The sequence below is a fragment of the Muntiacus reevesi genome, chromosome 5 (genome assembly GCF_963930625.1).
Source record: "Muntiacus reevesi chromosome 5, mMunRee1.1, whole genome shotgun sequence".
NCBI lineage: Eukaryota > Metazoa > Chordata > Mammalia > Artiodactyla > Cervidae > Muntiacus > Muntiacus reevesi.
In genome coordinates, this window is record NC_089253.1 from 1,792,340 (window position 1) to 1,812,349 (window position 20,010).

At 38.4% G+C, this 20,010-nt stretch overlaps 1 protein-coding gene across 13 annotated transcripts in view; it reads right to left on the reverse strand.

The window, feature by feature from the left end:
• CEP295 (centrosomal protein 295) overlaps positions 1 to 20,010 on the reverse strand; it is a 53,893-nt gene that overhangs the window by 12,556 nt on the left and 21,327 nt on the right. For 10 of the 13 annotated variants that reach the window (XR_010663366.1, XR_010663367.1, XR_010663369.1 and 7 more), the window contains 9 exons: positions 19,518 to 19,739; positions 16,050 to 16,142; positions 15,799 to 15,902; positions 14,150 to 14,287; positions 13,534 to 13,631; positions 9,834 to 13,272; positions 8,690 to 8,843; positions 8,403 to 8,546; positions 1,994 to 2,146 (listed from right to left, as the gene is read on the reverse strand). Coding sequence is in view for 7 of the 13 variants with exons in the window: in XM_065936797.1 (XP_065792869.1) it covers positions 1,994 to 2,146; positions 8,403 to 8,546; positions 8,690 to 8,843; positions 9,834 to 13,272; positions 13,534 to 13,631; positions 14,150 to 14,287; positions 15,799 to 15,902; positions 16,050 to 16,142; positions 19,518 to 19,739 (4,545 nt within the window). In the remaining 6 variants the exon portion in view is untranslated. Of the gene's footprint in view, positions 1 to 1,993; positions 2,147 to 8,402; positions 8,547 to 8,689; positions 8,844 to 9,833; positions 13,273 to 13,533; positions 13,632 to 14,149; positions 14,304 to 15,798; positions 15,905 to 16,049; positions 16,143 to 19,517; positions 19,740 to 20,010 lie in introns of those variants that run through there. The other 3 variants (XM_065936795.1, XM_065936798.1, XM_065936800.1) reach the window with 3 other exon arrangements.

Consider the following 20,010-nt stretch of genomic DNA (forward strand, 5'->3'; position numbering starts at 1 on the left):
CCTTAAAGAGAGTAATGTTCCCATACTGCTACTGGAAGGCAACATTTTCTGCTTTCCTGAGAAGCAAAGCACCATTTCCTGCTTTCCTACAAAACCAAAGGGTACAGAGTGCAAAGCTAGGGAGTACCATCTAAAAAGCTGAGAAACCAAGGTGAGGTGATGACCTGAATCAAGCGGTAGAGAGGGGAAAGACAGTAACAACACTAAGACCCTCCCTTCCAAGGTAGAAACAATACCACTCCAGGATGATTGTGAGAAAGAGACAAGCAGCCTCTGACAGCCAGGAGCAAACCTGGCGCTACTGGCTATGCCTTGGAGTTCTCCTGGTAACAAATACTGGAGAAGGCCACTCTGTGACTATGATGGGTCAAAACAAAAATCAGACCATCAGTTCTCATGTCTGAACATAGACAAAACCATGAATACTGTCAAACCACAAAAAAAAACCATCTCCTTATCCTGGCTGACATGAGTGACTGCTGCTTAACCAATTACAGCTTTACTTAGCCTAACTCCATTATTCCTACCTCCTAGATAAGAATTTTGTAGGTATCCAATAATAGAATCACACTTGCTTCCTGGTAATATCCAATGCGAATAAGCAAAGCCCTATTTCCTTGAACCCTCCCCAAAATCACCTAATAAAAGCCCAAGTCTTACAGTAAGTCCTTTCTGATACCCTCTCACTAAGTCACTTTTGGTTCCCCTTGGTGTGCATGCTCTCTCACTGTAGCAAGTCAAAGCACACAGCTTTCTTGTGTAGAGGTGTGTTCTCTGGTAGTCTTTGGCTAGAGGACATTGACAGGTAGAATAAAAAGGAATGCAAGTATTCACTGAGTGAGTGAAAGTCACTCAGTCATGCCCGACTCTGCGATGTAATGGACTATACAGTCCATGGAATTCTCCAGGCCAGAGTACTGCAGTGGGTAGCCTTTCTCCACGGGATCTTCCCGACCCAGGGACTGAACCCAGGTCTCCCACATTGCAGGCAGATTCTTTACCAGCTGAGCCACCAAGGAAGCAAAGAATACCAGAGTGGGTAGCCTTCCCTTCTCCAGCGGATCTTCTCGACCTAGGAATCAAACCTGGGTCTCCTGCATTGCAGGTGGATTCTTTACCAATTGAGTTATCAGGGAAGCCCTTAAGTATTCACTGGCTAAATCTAAAAAAAATGGTAATAGTTTTACTTTAAAATTTCAAAAACTATAATTCATTGGAAATTGTATCTGTAGCTATTTCAATCTCCAATTTAAAAAGAAGATGCTGAAGTCAATTCCTCTATAAGCTCCTGTGTAGAAAATAAGTCTCACTCTTCTCTCATTCTATTAAACACTACGTACAACTAGGGCAATAGTTATCCAAGTGTAAGTGATAGCTAAAATAAGAAGAAATCTGGTTAGCAAAAGGTAACTTTTAAAAAGATACTGTAGAAGTAATGAAGCAGTACTGGAACTATGCTTTGTAGAGTCAATATTATACATGAAACACAGCCTGTTATAAACATGCATAAATTCAAAAGCAAGAAAACATCAGTTGTCTTTGCGTGGCAGATTTTAGTCATTTAAAAATTTTTTTTTGTAACTTGTTCTTTAATACTTTCCAACATTTAAAATTAAACATAAAACAGCTCATTTAGAATGCCACAGATGTGAAATTACTTATTCTCTAAATAAACTTCACTTTCCTCATTCAACTTTTTGCGTATGGAATATCGGCTTCTTATGGGAAAAAATTTTACAGTATGTAAACACAGAAAATAGAAAGTGAAACCCAATCTCCAACAAGGGTTAACCTGTACCAACACGTTGGCTCTTATTTAAGATAGTTTTCAAATGCACGAACAGACTTTTCTCCTCTCATTTAACACTTTCACAAAACTGCAGTTTTACCGAAGTTATTTACCATATTTCATTACAAGCAACACTACAATAATTATCTTCTGCCCACAAACTTGGTGCACAGCAATTCCACTTTTGATTCCTTTCTCTCTCACCTGCTTTATCAGAGTCATCACCACAGATGTTCTCCTGGGCAACTGGGTGAAGATGACCAAATGGATCATGGTCCAGAGGGCTCCCAAGAAAACTTTGTTCTCGGCTTATTGAGACCCTCAGGGGGTCTCTGTCTTGATAAAGATCAGGTTTACCTGGGAGGAAAAAAAACTGACGTACTGGATTTCCACTTATCTTTCTACTTGAAACTAAAAACGGTAAAAATCTAAACTCTTAAAGGTTTGATCAATGTATCAAGAAAAAATAACTGCTTAACTTTCACACAGCCTTTACACTGTTTTACTTCAATTTTACTAAGTTTTTAATATGCCTGGAGAACTTACCATTAATATTGTAAGATGTAATACATAATGTAAAATTCAAAAACAGTCACAGCTAATCTGTGATATAAGGTACCAATCCAGGTGTTTACCCTGGGGAGAGGAGGAATAAGAGTTAATATCAAGGGTACAAAGGAAGAGTTTATGGAGTTCTCTAACATTCCAATTCCTGAGCTGGATGGTGTCTACCTGAGGGTGATTTTCAAAGTACTTATTTCTGTAAGTAAAATAAATACTTATGATTGAAATAAACACTTATGAAACAAAGGAATGGGAGACACTCAGAAGTAGAAGCTAATTTACTGGGGGCAACTCCAGAAAAACTTGAGAATTAACAGGCAAGATGTATTACAAAATGAAGGTGTGTATTAGGGAACTGAAAACAGGTAGAATGTTTCAAAACATGTACTTGGAAAAGAGACCTCCCATCACTTGAGATTCCTGTCTCTCAACATCATCCCCCAGAGAAGACGAAAGGTTTATTCTCTGGAGAAATGGAATCCTATACGCTGTGATCAAATTTATCACAGACTCTCAAACTGGAAAAATGTCAAAGGGTCACCTTCTAAGGGGGAAAGCGCCACAGCTGATAGGATTCAAGCCTGTGTGGGGAGACCCCAATGGATTTCCAGTCTGTCCTCTTGGCCATGTGGCTGCAGCCCCACTCTGAAATCAGGGGCATCAGGCACAGAATGGGGCAAGGGTGGAGGGAAGGAAAAGAACGGCATAAAGAAATCAGGGGTGTTGAAAGAATGTCTACATCCTTTACTCAGGTCCCTCAGGTCTGCCTCAATAGCAGCAACAGCCAGGCTTGTATCAAAGCTGGAGGATCTTTCTTTGAAGAAACTGAACTGTAAATTGCTCAGGGAAAAGAACCACAGGTACTAAGTTGACAGTCCTCAATGAAAAACCACCTTTTCCAATGAAATCCAGAAGTAAATAAGGTCCCCATCTATAGAATTTCCAATTAGTCATTCAGTGTTCCACTGAAATATGCAAGATTTTAGATTTTAAAAATTCTAAAATTTCACACAGGAGAAAAAAAACAAACAAGGAAGGACCTAGACAGAAAATACAGGAACCTAAACTAACAAAAACCTACAAATATTCAGTGTAGGTAGTATCTTGCATCCACGAAACAAGAGCAAGATGCTATGAAAAGAAACAATCAGAAAAGAGGACAAGCTTTTAGAAACCATACTTTGAGAGCCAAAATAAAAATTTGTAAGAAATGTTAGAAGAAAAAGCTGAGAAAATGATCCTAGAAGGTAAAGCCAAAAGAAATAAACTATAGAGAAGAAATTTAGCTCAAATTTTCTCAACTTTATCATCACCCACCTAAGGAGCCTTTTAAAGACTTTTTCCCTAATGGCTTCCCAACTCTATGAAATTTAATAACTATATATATCCTGTAGATCATTTTTTGGGGTGGGGGGGAGAGTAAGCATTTGGAAACTTTAATACCAGTATAACATTGCTTTGACATTCAACTGCATGGTCTGTAACTTAACAAAATATTGGTCTGAAAGGATTGGAGAACACTCTGGTCCTTCAAATACAGTTTCAGAAGCTCTGTTTTCAAAGACAAGGGATAGTATCCACAAAGTATGAAACTACAAAAGGTGACAAATATTAAAATGAAACTATTTTTACAAATGCATGCATTATCTACAAATAAAAGTAGAAATACATTAACCAAAAATAAAAAGATTAAGTAAATAATTATACCATATATCATTCTATGTATATTTGTGCTTTGATACATAAAAAGTAAGACTTTTTCATCACCCCTAAAACCAATTTTCACCCCTTTTGGAGGCAATAATAGCCTTGTCAAGAACGTATCATTCATCTCAATGGTGAAAAACTGAAAGCATTCCCCTTAAGATCAGGAACAAGAAAAGGGTGCCCACTTTCCCCACTATTATTCAACATAGTTCTGGAAGTCCTAGCTATAGCAATCAGAGAAGAAAAAGAAATAAAGTGAATCCAAATCAGAAAAGAAGTAGTCAAGTTCTCAGTCTGCATATGACTTGATACTGTACATAGAAAACCCTCAAGATAGTATCAGAAAATTACTAGAGCTAATCAGTGAATTTAGCAAAGTTGCAGGATACAAAATCAATACACAGAAATTACTTGCATTTCTATATACTAACAATGAAAAATCAGAAAGAGAAACTATGGAATCAATCCCATTCACCACTGCAACAAAAAGAATTAAATATCTAGGAATAAACTTACATAAGGAGACAAAAGAACTATACACAGAAAAGTATAAGACACTATTGAAAGACTTCAAAGATGACATAAACGGAGAGATATTTCATGTTCCTGGGTAGGAAGAATCAACGTTCTGAAAATGATTATACTACCAAACACAATCTACAGATTCAATGCACTCCCTGTCAAATTACCAATGGCATTTTCCACAGAGATAGAACAGAAAATTTCACAATTCATATGGAAACAAAAGACCCTGAAGAGCCAAAGCAGTCTTGAGAAAGAATGGAGCTGGAAGAATCAACCTTCCTGACTTCAGGTTACACTACAAAGTTACAGTCATCAAGACAGTATGGTACCGGCCCAAAAACAGAAACAGGCCAACGGAACAAGATAGAAAGCCCAGAAATAAACCCATGAACCTATGGGTACCTTATATTTGACAAAAGAGGTAAGAATATACAATGGGGCAAAGACAGCCTTTTCAATAAATGGTGCCGGGAAAACTGGACAGCTACATATAAAAGAATGAAATTAGAACACTTGCTAACACCATATACAAAGATAAACTCAAAATGGATTAAAGACTTAAATGTAAGACCAGAAACTGTAAAATTCTTACAGGAAAACATAGGCAGAACACGCAATGACATAAATCAAAGCAAGATCTTCTGTGACCCACCCATCTCCTAAAGTAATGGAATTAAAAACAAAATTAAACAAGTGGGACTTGATTAAACTTAAAGCTTTTGCACAGCAAAGTAAACTTTAGGTAAGGTGAAAAGACAACCCTGAGAACAGGAGAAAATAACAGCAAATGAAACAACTGACAAAGGATTAATTTCCAAAATATACAAGTAGCTCATACAACTCATTACCAGAAAAATAAATTACCCAATCAAAAAGTGGGAAAAAGACCTAAACAGAAATTTCTCCAAAACAGACATACAGATGGCTAACACACACATGAAAAGATGCTCAACATCACTCATTATTAGAGAAATGCAAATCAAAATGACAACAAAATATCACCTCACACCAGTCAGAATGGCCATTGTCAAAAAGTCTACAAACAATAAATGCTGGAGAGGGTGTGGAGAAAAGGGAACGCTCTTGCACTGTTGGTGGGGATTAAATTGATACAGCCATTATGGAAGAAAGTATGGAGATTCCTTAAAAAAACCAGGAATAAAACCACCAATGACCCAGCAATCCCACTCCTAGGCATATACCCTGAGGAAACCAAAATTGAAAAAGACACATGTATCCCATTTTTCACTGCAGCACTATTTACCATAGCTAGAACATGGAAGCAACCTAGATGTCTGTTGACAGATGAATGGATAAAGAAGTTGTGGTACACATACACAATGCAATATTACTCAGCCATAAAAAGGAATGCCTTCGGGTCAGTTCTAATGAGATGGATGAACCTAGAACCTATTATACAGAGTGAAGTAAGTCAGAAAGAGAAAGATAAATATCGTATTCTAACGCATATATACGGAATCTAGAAAAACGGTACTGAAGAATTTACTTATAGGGCAACAATGGAGAAACAGACATAGAGAACAGACTTATGGACATGGGGAGAAGGGAGGAGAGGGTGAGATGTATGCAAAGAGAAATATGGAAACTTACATTATCATATGTGGGGTGGATGGCCAATGGGAATTTGCTGTATGGCTGAGAAACTCAAACAGGGGCTTTGTGTCAACCTGGAGGCGTGGGATGTGGGGGAAGGTTGGGGGGGAAGTTCAGGGGGGAGGGGATATATGTGTGCCTATGGTTGATTCAGGTTGAGGTTTGACAGAAAACAACAAAATTCTGTAAAGCAATTGTCCTTCAATTAAAAAAAAAAGAATGTATCTTTCAATTTCCAACTAAAAGGTGTTCCCATAAATAGAGAAAATGATGTGATCTCAAATTATGTTTACTATTTGGCTTAGTTTTTACTAAAATCCATTGCCAACTATAGAAGCAAACACAAGAAGAAGTACCAAGGAGGCTTGAAAAGTGACTGTGTCTGCCAAGTAGGATTAAGGGGTGAGGGGTGTGTAGGGGCAAGAAGAAATGCTGTTTCATGCTGTAATCTTTTAGCACTATTTGCCTTTAATTATGTGATTAAATTATTGCCCAAAGAAGTGTGATAAAGGCTATGACGAAAGCTCCCAAAGAGCACATGAGAAGGACACATGATAGTCCAGGCAAAGTTTATGCCACAAAGTGGCACCAAACTCAACCCTGAAGGGAGGGGGCATGATCATGACGGCCCTGATGGATGGCTAGGGACTTAAGACTTAGTTCAGACTTACCCTCCAGTCAAGGGGAAACTACCAAAGAGTTTTAAACACAGGGCAATAGAGGCAAATTACTCTGAGTACACAATGGAAAAATGAATGAAAGTAATGCTAGGCTAGAAACAGGGAGACATGGAGGTTTGCAGCAGTCTTTTAAGAAAGAAATGACAGCCTGAATTAAAAGGGTAGTAGTGGGAATGGAAACAAGTGAATCAACTAGAAATGGTAGTGGGAGTGGAAACAGAGTCGATCAACTAGAACTGAAAAGAACTGGTAATCTGTTGGGTGTTGGAGAGGTACAGACAAGGAAACTGTCAAGACTTACATCCGGGTACTTTTCATTGAAAAAGGGCTAAAGGATAAGGAGGTGTAGGTGAGGGAAGATGACATTTTTGAAATCTCAAACACAACTCATGAATTTATAGGAATCAATGGTGAGAAATTCCCAATGCTCAATCTGAATCAGGGAAATCACCATTCTATTCCTAAATAGTTGTGTTTACCAAACAGTGCAAAGTGAAGCAAAGCTTCCGAAGCCTAGTAATAAACAGAATACTTACTTTATATTATAAGTTCTGTAAGACATAAGAAGAAAACAAAATGTGTAATGATTCAGAATCTACCTTCTTAAACTCTTTTAGCCAGAAACAAAAGTACAACGTTTTATGGCCTTAAGACCTAAATGGGCTTCCTTTGTGGCTCAGCTGGTAAAGCATCTGCCTGCAATGCAGGAGACCTGGGTTCAATCCCTGGGTTGGGAAGATCCCCTGGAGAAGGGAAAGGCTACCCACTCCAGTATTCTGGCCTGAAGAATCCCAGGGACTATACAGTCCATGGGGTTGCAAAGAGTCACACACGACTGAGAGACTTTTGCAAGACCTTAATAGCTGGTATCAATAGTAAACTTCCACGTACCTTGCTATTAACAAAGCTTATTTTCCCCCTTCAAAGGGTCTTCAAATTGATAAATTTGATCAATAAAACTATCTGGTTGAGTGTAAAATCTAAAAACAATTGTAAAACAAAAATAAAGCTTTTATTAAGGATCACCAGAAGAAATTTTTCTAGATAACTGGATCTCTGAAGAAGCACAGAAAAGAAATATACATATTCTAACAGTTCTTAGAGTCAGGATTTTAAGTACCATAATTATCCTGTCAAAGATACAGGAAAAGAGCAGTGAAGGTACTGAGGTGAAAGAGCAATATGGGAAAAGAGAGAGAGGGGAAAAAAACAAAAAACGAGTTATATCCTAAAGAAACTGGTTTAGGAGGAACCAGAGGGAAGCAAGAATGTCAGAATAAGGAGAACAAAGAATTTTTGTCTACAATAAATTGCTTTCTCCCATATATAAAGAATTTAGTTACCTAATGATGTATTTCTTAAGTCCACATTTTGAATACTGTTTATATAAACCACTTTTTCCCCTTCATGAGTACTCACAGTCTAGGTTTCTTCAACAGCCTCAAAATATTCAGCATCCTGAAATAACTATAGAAAACTAGCAAACTATTAAAAAATAGTATTTTATCAAGCCCTCTCTTTACCTAGTAGAGATGTTCTGCCACTTGTTGGTGACTCTGCCTCCTGTATGGCACTAAGTTCATGTTGGTTCAAATCCAATCCACCTCTTACTTTTGCTACAGGTGGTTTTGAGGATTTCCTACCCAGTTCTTTGCCCTGACGCACACCTATCAAGTCAAAAGACAAAGTCAGGCACAATACAGATCTGTTAACACAATGAAACTTCTTCAACGAGCAAGTACAGGAGGTGAAAGCAAAGAATCATCATCAGGATAATGAGTACAACAGAATATAATTATTAGTATCTTACCACTTTGCTTGGCATTACTACCTTCTGAAAGGAGCTGATGATCATCACAGTTGCTCCTGTCTGCAGGACCAATGTTTTCTTGATCGTGGAGATGAGGAAGCCATTCTCTGAGTGTCTGGGTTTCAAAATCATTCTCAACTGTGGGCTTACTTCCCTGAAAAAGTAGATAGATGAGGGTGGGGATGACACAGGATGAAGGATCATGTGAAGAAGTTATTAGATCTATATCTCCTTTCTTCAATTAGTACCTCAAGCAAACAAACAGTTCCAATCACATTAGTACAAACTTATCTATAGATTAAAAAATAATGAGAAGTACTTCTAATATTTGAAAGGGTAGTAATTCCACTGAAAAGAACAACCAGTCACAGCCTTGAACCTCAAAAACAGCCTCCACTGCACCTTTCGAGATTAGATTTGAGTATCCCTAGACCTCACATTCTCATGAATTCAAATTTCTCCTGGGCATCAAAAGATCTGCAGAATTCTGTTCAGGTTAACTCATAAATTTAGGAAACGGCCACACATTCATATATAGGAGGATACACTGTCTCCCATATACAGAAACTATGAATAGAAACCAGAGTCCTCTCAACAATTCAGTCACAAGCAGCAGGTCCAAATATCCATCAGCCTAAAATCACACCACTTTTATACCAGGTGTTAGTACTGTCACTTCAAGAAAAAGACAGTACTCATTTTGATTATATACAAATGTCAACAAAGTGCTATAGAGAAAGCACGAAGTCTGCTATTTGTCTAAGAGAAATTCTGCTAACTAGTTATTTTATAATTTAATCTTGTGGTAAGCTCAAAACTCTTTATAACAAAACTTCAAAACACAGCCTACATTTTTACTGATATTTTCCATATGGTTGTATCAAACTACTGGCTGAAATTAGTTGGGCTTCAAATAACTATTAACCTCATAAACACCATGCAAGGTGGATGAATTTTTATTTTTTAATTCCCATGTTATTTAAGGTAAAAAACTAAAGCACAGCTAAGTTCAAACCACTTGCTCTCAATAACTAAGAACTTATTTCCACCTAGGAGTAAAACAAGTATTTAGTTTGGCTGAGTTACCTGAGTCATCGGGTTACTGGTGATGTTTAATTCTTAGATATTCAAGTTTAATACATACCTGGCTGTCTTTGAAGAAATCCTTCAGAGTCTCCTGATGTTTCTGTGTCTGCTGCTGCAAGGCTGTCTGTCTCTGTACAAGCAATACTTCTTGGGCTTTCCGACTAAAATGCAGAACTTCTTTTTGTAGCTCCAATTGCTTCTGAAGTCCCCAGTTATCTTGCTGAGCAAAGATGGGTTGTGAAAAACTCAAAATTCTATCTTGAAGTCTTGGACTTACAGAAGCACTAGAGGGAACTGCACAATCAATCTTGGCTGAATACAATTCACAAATGTTTTGAGATTTTACCTCAGCAAAAGGGAGTGGAATAAACGAATGTTCTCTTTCCTTGGGTAAAAACAAAGAGGGAGCAGGCTGCCCAGAAGCATCACCTTCAATCAGCTTTGTCTGATTGTCTCTAAATCTAAGCCGTTCTTCCTGGGCTTTTTCACTAAAACGCAGCACTTCGCCCTGCAAGCCCAACTGTGTGGACACGTGGTCCTGCTGAGGCAGAATAGCCTGGGACAAATGCAGAGGCCTCTCCTGAGATCTCAGAATCTCAGGATGACTTGAGGAAACAGCAAGGTCACTTCTGGCTGGAAAAGACTTTGGCATTCTTTCAGAGTCAGCAACAGGCAGTGCTATGTGGGATAAGGATGAAGAGGCACTGGTCTGCTCAGCTGAGATCCCTTTGTCCAATTTACTTAGTGTTTGCAAAAGGAATTCTTCTTGGACTTCCCTCTGTATATCTAACTGCCGTTGACAGGCCTTTAAATCACCATGGTGAGGTTGGAGAAAATGCTCAGGTGACTTTCCCTCAAGTGTATACTGTCTGGGCAAAACCAACTCTTTTTTGATTTTCTCACTACATGGAAGGGGGTTAGTCTGGGCATACAAATGTTCTTGTTGAAATGTGACTGGATAATCTTGTTGAGGCAAAATAGGCTGTGGTAAACCTAAAAGTCTATCAGGCAACCTTGGTATCTCAGAATGACCCGAGGAGACTATATTCTCACTCTTAGTTGAACAAGGTTCTTGGATTCCACCTGCGTCACTAGCAGATAACGAAGCAAGAGGAGGCTGTGTGACTTGGGGTAGGAAGGAGGAGGGGCCAACCTGCTCGGGAGATACTCTTCCCTTCCACTCACCCTGTCTGTGCAGAAGAAATTCTTGCTGAGCTTCCTGTCTAGACTGAATGATGGCTTCCCTCTGTGTAGCTAACTGTTCTTGGAGTGACTTCAGGTTATCTTGCTGAGGCTGGATAAGCTGTGATAACTTCCAAAGTCTATCCTGCAATGCTGGGATCTGAAAACGGCTTGAAGGAGTTCTACTCTCACTCTCTGCTGAAACAGGTTCCCGAGATTCAGCAGAAGGCAATGGAGTGAGAGACAGCTGCCCTAACTGGGGTGTGAACGAGGGGCAAGTCTGTTCAGAAGACACATTCCCTTGGGATCTCTGGCTGAATTGAAGGGCCTCCTCTTCTCTGTCTAACTGTTCTTGCTGTCCTTCCAAATTACCTTGCTGTGGTTGTGTATGTCGTGAAAATCCCAGAAGTCTTTCCTGAGATCTTGGGATCTTCCAGTGGCTCAAGAGAACAGTACTGTCACTCCTGAATGACATGTATTCCTGGCATCTTTCAGATTCAGCTCCCTGAGACAGAGATAAAGAGGTGCCGGTCTGTTCAGAAGGGAAAATTTTTTCTAATTCACTTTGTTTGTGTACAAATTCCTGAGTTTCTTGCTTATTGCCAAGTATTACCCTCTGAAGGTGTGACTGATCATGGAGTGCCATTACATTTTCCTGCTGTGGCAGACTATATTGTGGAAAACTAAGAGATGCATCCTGAAATGCTGGCACTACCAAATTACTTGAGGGAATAACACTATCCCTCTCAGAGAAATAAAAGTTCTGAATTCTCCTAGGCTCAGTTTTAGCTGAAACTTGTGAAGCAAGTGAATGTTGAGTGACCACTGGCAGGAATGAAGAACTCATCTGTACAGACTTAGCGTCTTCCAAATCCCTTTGTTTACATGAAAGTAATTCCGCTTGGGCTTCATGCCTGGCTTGGAGAGCATCCCTCTGTGTAATCAGCTGTTCTTGGAGCAACTTCAAACAATCATGCAAAGGTTGGAACTGTTGTGGGAAACCTAAAGACCCATCCTGAGATGCAGGCATTTCAGTCTGAATTGAGAGACGCTCCTTCTCAGTCTTAGATGAATACTGGTCCTGGATTTTTCCAGACTGAGGACCAGCAAAAGGCAGTGAAGTAAATGTATGCTGAGCTACTTGAGGTGGGAGAGAAGAGGACCCAGTCTGTTCAGCCCACACTCTCCCATCCAACTCATTCTGTTTATGCACACATAATACTTCCTGGGCTTCCCGCCTCGCCTGAAGGCTGTCCGTCTGCATTTTTAACTGTTCTTGAAAACATTTTAAATTAAGCCTATCCTGAAGTTGTGGGACCCCAGGATGGCCTGAGGAAACTCCAATCTCTTTCTTCGTTGGAGAAGATTCCAGGATTCTCCTTGACTCAGCTTGGGCGGAAGGCAGTGAAGCAAACGAATTCAGAGGTACTAATGGAAGGAATATAGAAAGGCCAGTTTGCCCTTCCAACTCTTTCTGCTTACACAAAAGCAGTTGTTCCTGAGCTTCCTGTCTTGTCCGAAGAACTTCCTTCTGTAGGTCTAACTGTTCTTGGAGAGCCTTCAAATTACTCTGCTGTGCTGTGATATTTTCTGAGAATGGCAAAGACTTATCCTGCATTTGGCCAGCTACAGAAACTACACCTTTGCTCGCAGTTGAAAAGGGTTGCTGGATTTCTCCAGACTCGACTTTAGTAGGCAGAGAAATAAAAGAATGCTTAGCTGCCAATGGTAGGAATGAAGAAGGTTCAATTAACTTAGAAGACACACTTTTGTTCTTCTCTGAGAACACCTGTTGGGAGTCTAAACTTTGAAAAGCTATTGCCCCAGATGTTTCAGCTCTTTCTCTAGCATCCTGTATTGTCAGTGGCTTATCATGTGATAAAGCCCTTGCAAGCGTTTGAGAATCTTTAGCAACCAATTGGTAGTCTCTCTGTTGTACTTCAGTCTGTGAGAGCTGCTTTCGGGGTTCTTGTGATTCCAAAGCTTGCCTGGCTAAAACATCTGAAGTGACTAACGCTTCCGTTGTCTCTACTAGTCTCTGTGGAAAGCGGTTCTGTCGTGAAACCTGATAATCTTGCTCTAATCTGGAGACCTGTAGAGGTGGTACAGGTTGTTTGTTAGGACTCAGCTTGGGTCTCTGACCTTGACCCTCCTGTCCTGAGGGAGCAGCGGGTCTTTCAGATGTCGGCGGTGGCGCTGATGTAACAGAAGCAGGTATCACTGGGGTAGCTGACAGGGATGGGCACTTTCCTCTCAACATTGTCTGATATTCGAGCAATCGCTTCCTGGCTGTTTCAACAGACTGCTTGTGAAACCTACCCAAAACAAACAAACGTTACTCTTTTTTGATGAAAACAAAAACAGCCTACATTCTCAAGTATTTATACATTACATTCAATCTAGGAGTCGCCATAATCAAGGCAGAAATGGAATAATGCTATTAACATTGCCCTTTGAGAAATCTATATGCCATAGTTCTAAAGGGAATCCTGGTAAGATCTTCATTATAAACCAAACAATAAAGCCTGAAAATGTAGCCATGCAGTATCACGTAAGAACTGTACCCTAATTAATACCTGTTTTGCTGTAATAGCTGTTGTTGATAAATACGAATCATCTGTCTGTGCCTATCTTCATCAGAACGTATGGTGTATGATGCTGGAGCAGTACTGACCTAGGAAAAGACAAAGCTACTAATCAAAAGGCAAATACAGAAACAAGTACTAAAGTATTTTACATAAACTGAAGTTCTGTAACTGTAAACTTCCATATAGCCTTTTTTTTTTTTCCTTAAAATAAAAAACACTGGCACTTCCATTGTTGAGAAACGAAGTAATCTATCACTCCTGCTTAGTGTCAAGGAAGTTCAAGAGTTCAATATACATACTGCATACAATTCATGGTCATTGTATTAGCACTGTCTAGAAACTGAAAGATGAAAGTCATCAGGTTTGCATAAACTTATTTATATGTATATACATATATTTCAATCAGGTTTGTATAAACTTATATATATATATACATACACATATATATACATATATATCAATCACGTTTGTATAAACATATATATATATAATTTTAAAGATAATCAAACACAAATTAGAAAGGCGTTTTTCTTTTCTGAACACTAAGACTGACTGTTCTTATCCTCCATCAGTCTACATAGGGATGAGATTTCCTGCATCCTACCCCAGTCTGTTGAGTTTTTTTTCTTTTTTCTTCTTCCAGCTGAGCTCTGAAGCAATCCATTTCTAATCTTAACTTCTGTTGTTCAATCTGTTCAAGTAATTCCAACTGTTTTTGCTTCTGTTCTTCTATTTCCATTATCTAAGTAACAAAAATACTACTGATCTATTAACAACAAACTCATACCAAAGTTTACAGCATTACACTGAAAATAGGCCTCATCCCCAAGAGTACCAATTCTCCAAGAAGAAAGTGGTGATATTTTATCTGTCACTGCCACTGCCAGAGGGAGGAAGGAAGCGAGACAGGGAAAGGGGAAAGGAGAAGGGAGAGAAGTAAAAATAAACATGTTAACTATTTTTATTTCCTGGGAGCACAGGGAAACCTTGATCACCACTGAAGCACCACCTCCAGAGAAGTAGCAAATTCTGTGCTCACATCTTTAGCTCTACCTTGTTCTCAGTAAGGATAATGCCTAAGAAATTAAATATCAAGACCTCTCACAACACTTCGATTTCGTAGGCATACTCGTAAAAGGGTGCAGTTATCTAGAAGCTAAGTAACAGTAGAGTGAGCAACGTTGGGTCTTTACCGTCAGGCATGAAACAGATGGGAAGACAATGGCAGAGGGATGATAAACTCTAAAATTATACCAACACACACATACAAATCCAAGAAATAAAAACATCTATGTTAAAGTAACTATGATTCATGAGGACAAGGACTAGTCTAACTGGTTGCCTGCTAAATTCAATACCTTCTAGTCCTTTAAACATACATAAGAAACAAGGAATAAACAGAAAAGGGAATCTATGTGAAGCTTTATTAAGTGGCACACTTCTGCTAGAAATAATGATCTAATTTTCAAAATTAAAAATGTCTCAATCTGATACTACCTATTCCTCATCAAGCAAGAGTGACTATAGCTGAGTTCCTGTCTTTACCTTCCTTCAAAATGGCAGTCACTAGCTACATGTGACTATTAAAACTTAGAGCAATCCAAAACAAAATTTAAATTTCAGTTTTTCATTTGCACTACCCATATTCAACAGCCCACATAGCTAACAGTTACCATACTTGACACAGATATGGAAAATTTCCATTACTGTAGAAAAATCTATTAGACAACAGTGCTTTACAACACAGATTAGAAAGCATTTATCTGAGAAAAAACAATGGCTCTTAAGATTATCAACCCTCAGATGTATTTTTATAAAAGCTATGACTATAAACTGATTGGCTTAATAACAATTAGTCTCTATCAAGTTAATCTGTATTAAGAAAAATCTTTCATTAAAGTAGAAGGGTCCAATATTAGAGAAGCTGAATTTAAAATTTTTCTTTGAAATATGGCCTTTCAAAAAAACTGTTGGGATCACAAAGTCCAAATGTTTAACATTATGACAGGGACTCATTTATTCAACAAATATTTATTGAGTACTTATACTATGTACAAGGCATTGTACAAGAAACTATGTAGGGTTAATTGACGTTTTAAAAAAAAGATAATCTTTGCCTTTCTCAAATGAATGTGTAAGGTAGAAGAAATGGTATCAAAAGTAGACAGATTTTAAGACAAATCTCATTGGTCAAACAAAACTATAGTACCCAGGGGAAGAAAGAAACCTTTAAAAATAAGAATTTCAAATTACCTGTTTCTGCCTCGCTGCCATTCTAATTCTGACTGCTTCTTCCTGAGGATGAAGTAGAACTGAACTCGGAGCTACAGCTATAATAGGCTGAGTGGTTTTCATTTCTAAGAGAATTCCCAAAGCAAAAATTAGTTTCACTAATTTAGAATTTAATACAACTGTAATGTCCTTTGTTAATTTATTACATGTAATTTTATTAGGAAAAAGATGTGATGAATTAAGTTCGTTTAAGAATGTGAAAAAAGAAATACCTTGTTCCTTTTCAGAGTCTGTACTAAAGGAAAGTGGTTTATCTTCACTAGTAAGTGGTCCAGAGTCAACTGTTAGCATGTCACTTTCAACAACTGTAACAGATATATTATTATTAACATATTATCACTGTCAAAATTAAATCTGAACAATGTAACAAAAATCTACATTCAGATTATCACTGGTCCACCTGAATGTCTTAGTTAAGATCCAGCCACCTTCCATATGATCATATTTTATCTGATAAGCTCAAGTCTAACACAAAAAGAAAATAAAGAAGATACAAGGAGATATAAGACTAAAATTATAAACAAAAGGGAAAAGATGAAAGACAACTGACTTAAAAGACAGGCTTACAGTTTCAAACACAATGGGAAAGCATAAAAAGAATAGAGGAAGTAAGGCACCAAAGTGTAAAAAAAGAAAAGATAAATTTAAATGTATCTTCAACATACTTAGATTTTAGGATTTTTATTATTTATGAAACCAGAGCAGAAAAAGTTAAGTTAAAGCAGTATACGTTGATCACCTCAGGGTAGCCAGAAACTCTGCACAGAGTATCACCCACTCACTCATGCAGCACCTACATATGTGCTGCATGCACATGTACCACAGTCAGGAAGGAAAGGCCTCAAAGTGGGTTTTATGGGGCAGGTGGGAGCAGAACGTTATATAATCATCTTAGAAAAAAATTATAAAATTAGAAACAGTGCTAAGTACTATACAAGAAAAAAGAAAAGAGGGCTTATACAAGAGAGTATTTCAGACAAATCTGAATTAGACTAGGAGCTCAGATGAGACTTCCCTTAGGAAACGGCACTTAAGTGGACATTTGAAAGGTAAGGAAGAATCAACCAGGTAAAAAGTGTGGGGATGGACAGGAGACCTTTCCAAACAGGTCAGCAGGCATTAAAGACCCTGTGAGGATTAAAAAAAAAAAATAACTTGGTTTAGACAAGAGGAAGAATGCAGTCAAATGAGGCTAGAGAAAGATTATTACCCACGGCCTTTTCCAACATTACTTGGTTATGGATTAAAGATGAAAGTGTCACCTTGTATTAAGTGCCAATGCCATATTCTCTCTCCTACTTCTCACTCCTTTTTACTGCTTGCCCCTTCTCTAGCCATCTTCTAAATGCCTGAGTTCCTCAGATGTCTTATAAGCCCTTTTCTCACCAAATTCTTTCCACTAAGAGTTCTTCCATGCCCATGTGCTTGAATATCATATGTCTGACTTCCAAACTTGTCTCTCTCTGCTTTAAGCAGGTCAATTAAGTCAATAAATATAAACTGAGCACCTTTTATGTACAAGGCACTAGTCTAGACTCTGGGGATAGTGCAATGAACAAAATTAAGTCCTACATTCCAAGACTGGAGGATGAGCAAGGTGGAGAGGGGTAGGTGTCAAGACAAAAAGCAAATGAGCAAGAAAGAAAATTTACGGTCCATCAGATGCTAAGAGTCATGGAGCAGAAGTGACAGGAAGTGAGGATTATGGGGCTGGGAGAAGGTATAGGAGTTTGACATTTTATATAGAGTGGTTGAGAAGGTTTTATTGAGAAAGTGGTATCTGAGCAAGTATTTGAAAGAAGTGACAAGAGTGAGCCATAAGAATACCCTAGGGGCATCTCCCTCCCCAACCAAAACCAGCACTTGCAAAGACCATATGACTTGTATTTGCTGTGTTGGAAAACTAGCCAGGAAGCCAGTACCTATGGTGCAGTGGTTGGGGAAAAAAATGAAGTCAGAGGCAGAGTAAGGGAAGTAGGGGGGAGGGGTGTGTGGGAGATCTGACGCCACTGTAAGAAAAACAGTTTTCCTGAAGGAAACGGGTAGTTATTGGAGGGCCTCCCCCAAAGGAATGATGCAGCTGACATGTTTTAACAGGGTGACTCTGGAAAAAGATTACTATAGGAAGGTGCAAAAGCTATGGAGATAGAAGACCAGAGAGGAGGTTAGTATAGGCAAGAATCTACACTAGAGAATGAACATTACTTACACAAGGATGGTAGCTGTAAGAAATGGCTAGACTCTGGATATATTCTGAGCATAGGATCAACAGGTTTGATGATGATTTGGATGTAGAATACAGAAGAGACGAACCAGAATGACAAGCTTTTTGGCTTAAGCAAGAGAATTTTCTGCCACTAACTGAAAAATATGATCATAGGAAAAGTAGGTATAGGGCAGGAGGGGATATAAAAAACTTAGCTCTGGAGAAGTTTAAGATGTGATTCGATACACGAGTGTGTGTTAGCTGTTTAGCTGTATCTGACTCTTTGTGACCCCATGGGCTGTAGCCTGCCAGGTTCCTTTGCCCATGGAATTCTCCAGACTAGAATACAGGAGTGGGTTGCCATTTCCTTCTCCAGGGGATCTTCCTGACCCAAGGATTGAACCTGAGTCTCCTGTACTGCAGGTGGATCTTCACCATCTGAGCCACCAAGGGAAAATATCAAATAGACATTTAAATAAAGAAGTGGAGTTCAATGAAGAGGCCAAGTCTGGAAAGACACAGGGAAGCCATTGGCGTACAGATTGTAAAGTCAAGTCCTCACACTGGAGACCAACTAGGGAGTATCAATACAAAGAGATTGTGAGAATCAAGTTCTGGGGGCAATAACTAGTGGTTGTTGAGATGAGAATAACTAGCAAAGAAAACCACGATGGAGGAGTCAGCGAGGTAAGAAAACCAAGAAGGTCAAGTGAAGAAAGTATTTTCAGAAGGATTCCTGACTTAATCAAAGACTTAAACAGGAACTACAAGCCACTTCTTTCAGAAGGTTGGCAGCAAAATATTTCCACATAAATCTAATTACTTTGTTTGAAAAAAATCTAGAAGATAAAACTCAAAGAAAAAAGCAAATCAAAGAAGAGTTATATCATGATTCTTGTTTGCTAGTATGTAATTCAAGGAAATACTACTGGTTTGACTTTAGTAACTTCTGGAAATATATTTAAATAGCCCTATCTACCAAAATTTTTGTTAAAAAATTAACAAGGAATCAAATCTCTGGTGGGAAAGTAAAATAAACACACAATACTGTACATTCAAAAGCTGTTAATGTGTTCATATCCTTTGATTCAGGAATTCTTTTCCTTTGTTCCTATGGAAATAATTAAAGATATAGGCAAAGACTTTGCTAAAATGATGCTCATTACAGCACAAAAAAGTAATAAGAAACATTAGAAATAGCCTGTACATCTCAACGTAAGAACAGGCTAGCTCTGGTTCATCAGTGTCTTTGTAAACGTTATCTATGAACGATTCACTGCACTGCAAGTGCTCTGGGAGGGGATCCAGTAAGGTTTCCAAGGTTTCTAAGACTCACTGCCTGTAAGTGGCAGCATTATGGGCTTTGAAGTGTTTTCTTCCTTTTGACCTCTGTTCTTAGATTTTTCAGAAATGAGCCTATCTGAACAACTTAGAAAGGGTTTATGTACTATAATATGAGACTGGAGAAAACTACCTTGTTCCTGCCCAGAGGATGATGTTCTGTCTTCACTCACAGTTGCTCCTGATTCAACTGTCAGGGCTTTACTTTCAGCTTCACTGACAGTTGCAATCATTTCACTTTCCTCTTCAGACATGGATTGAATTGTCCAGAGAGATTTCTGGCTTCGGATCTTATTTAATAATTTTTTAAAAAGAATTTTTGAAGGAATCTGGTGGGTCTTCACTGCCGAAGGAACTAAAAGAAAAGAAAAGGAAATAAAATTTGTTCAGCAACTACTACAAATAAGGTAAATTATTCTATCTTTACACTTAGTTACCACAACCACCACTGGTTAAAACAAAAGCACAACTGTATTTTCCTCAGTATTTACAATTTAACACAACTTCGTAATAAGGTATAATTTTTTTCAACTTAGATTTAAATAAGGACACCAAAATTCAATTACAGCTGACCCGTGAACCTGTATTTGAACTGCATGTGCATGTATGCTGGGTCACTGCAGTCA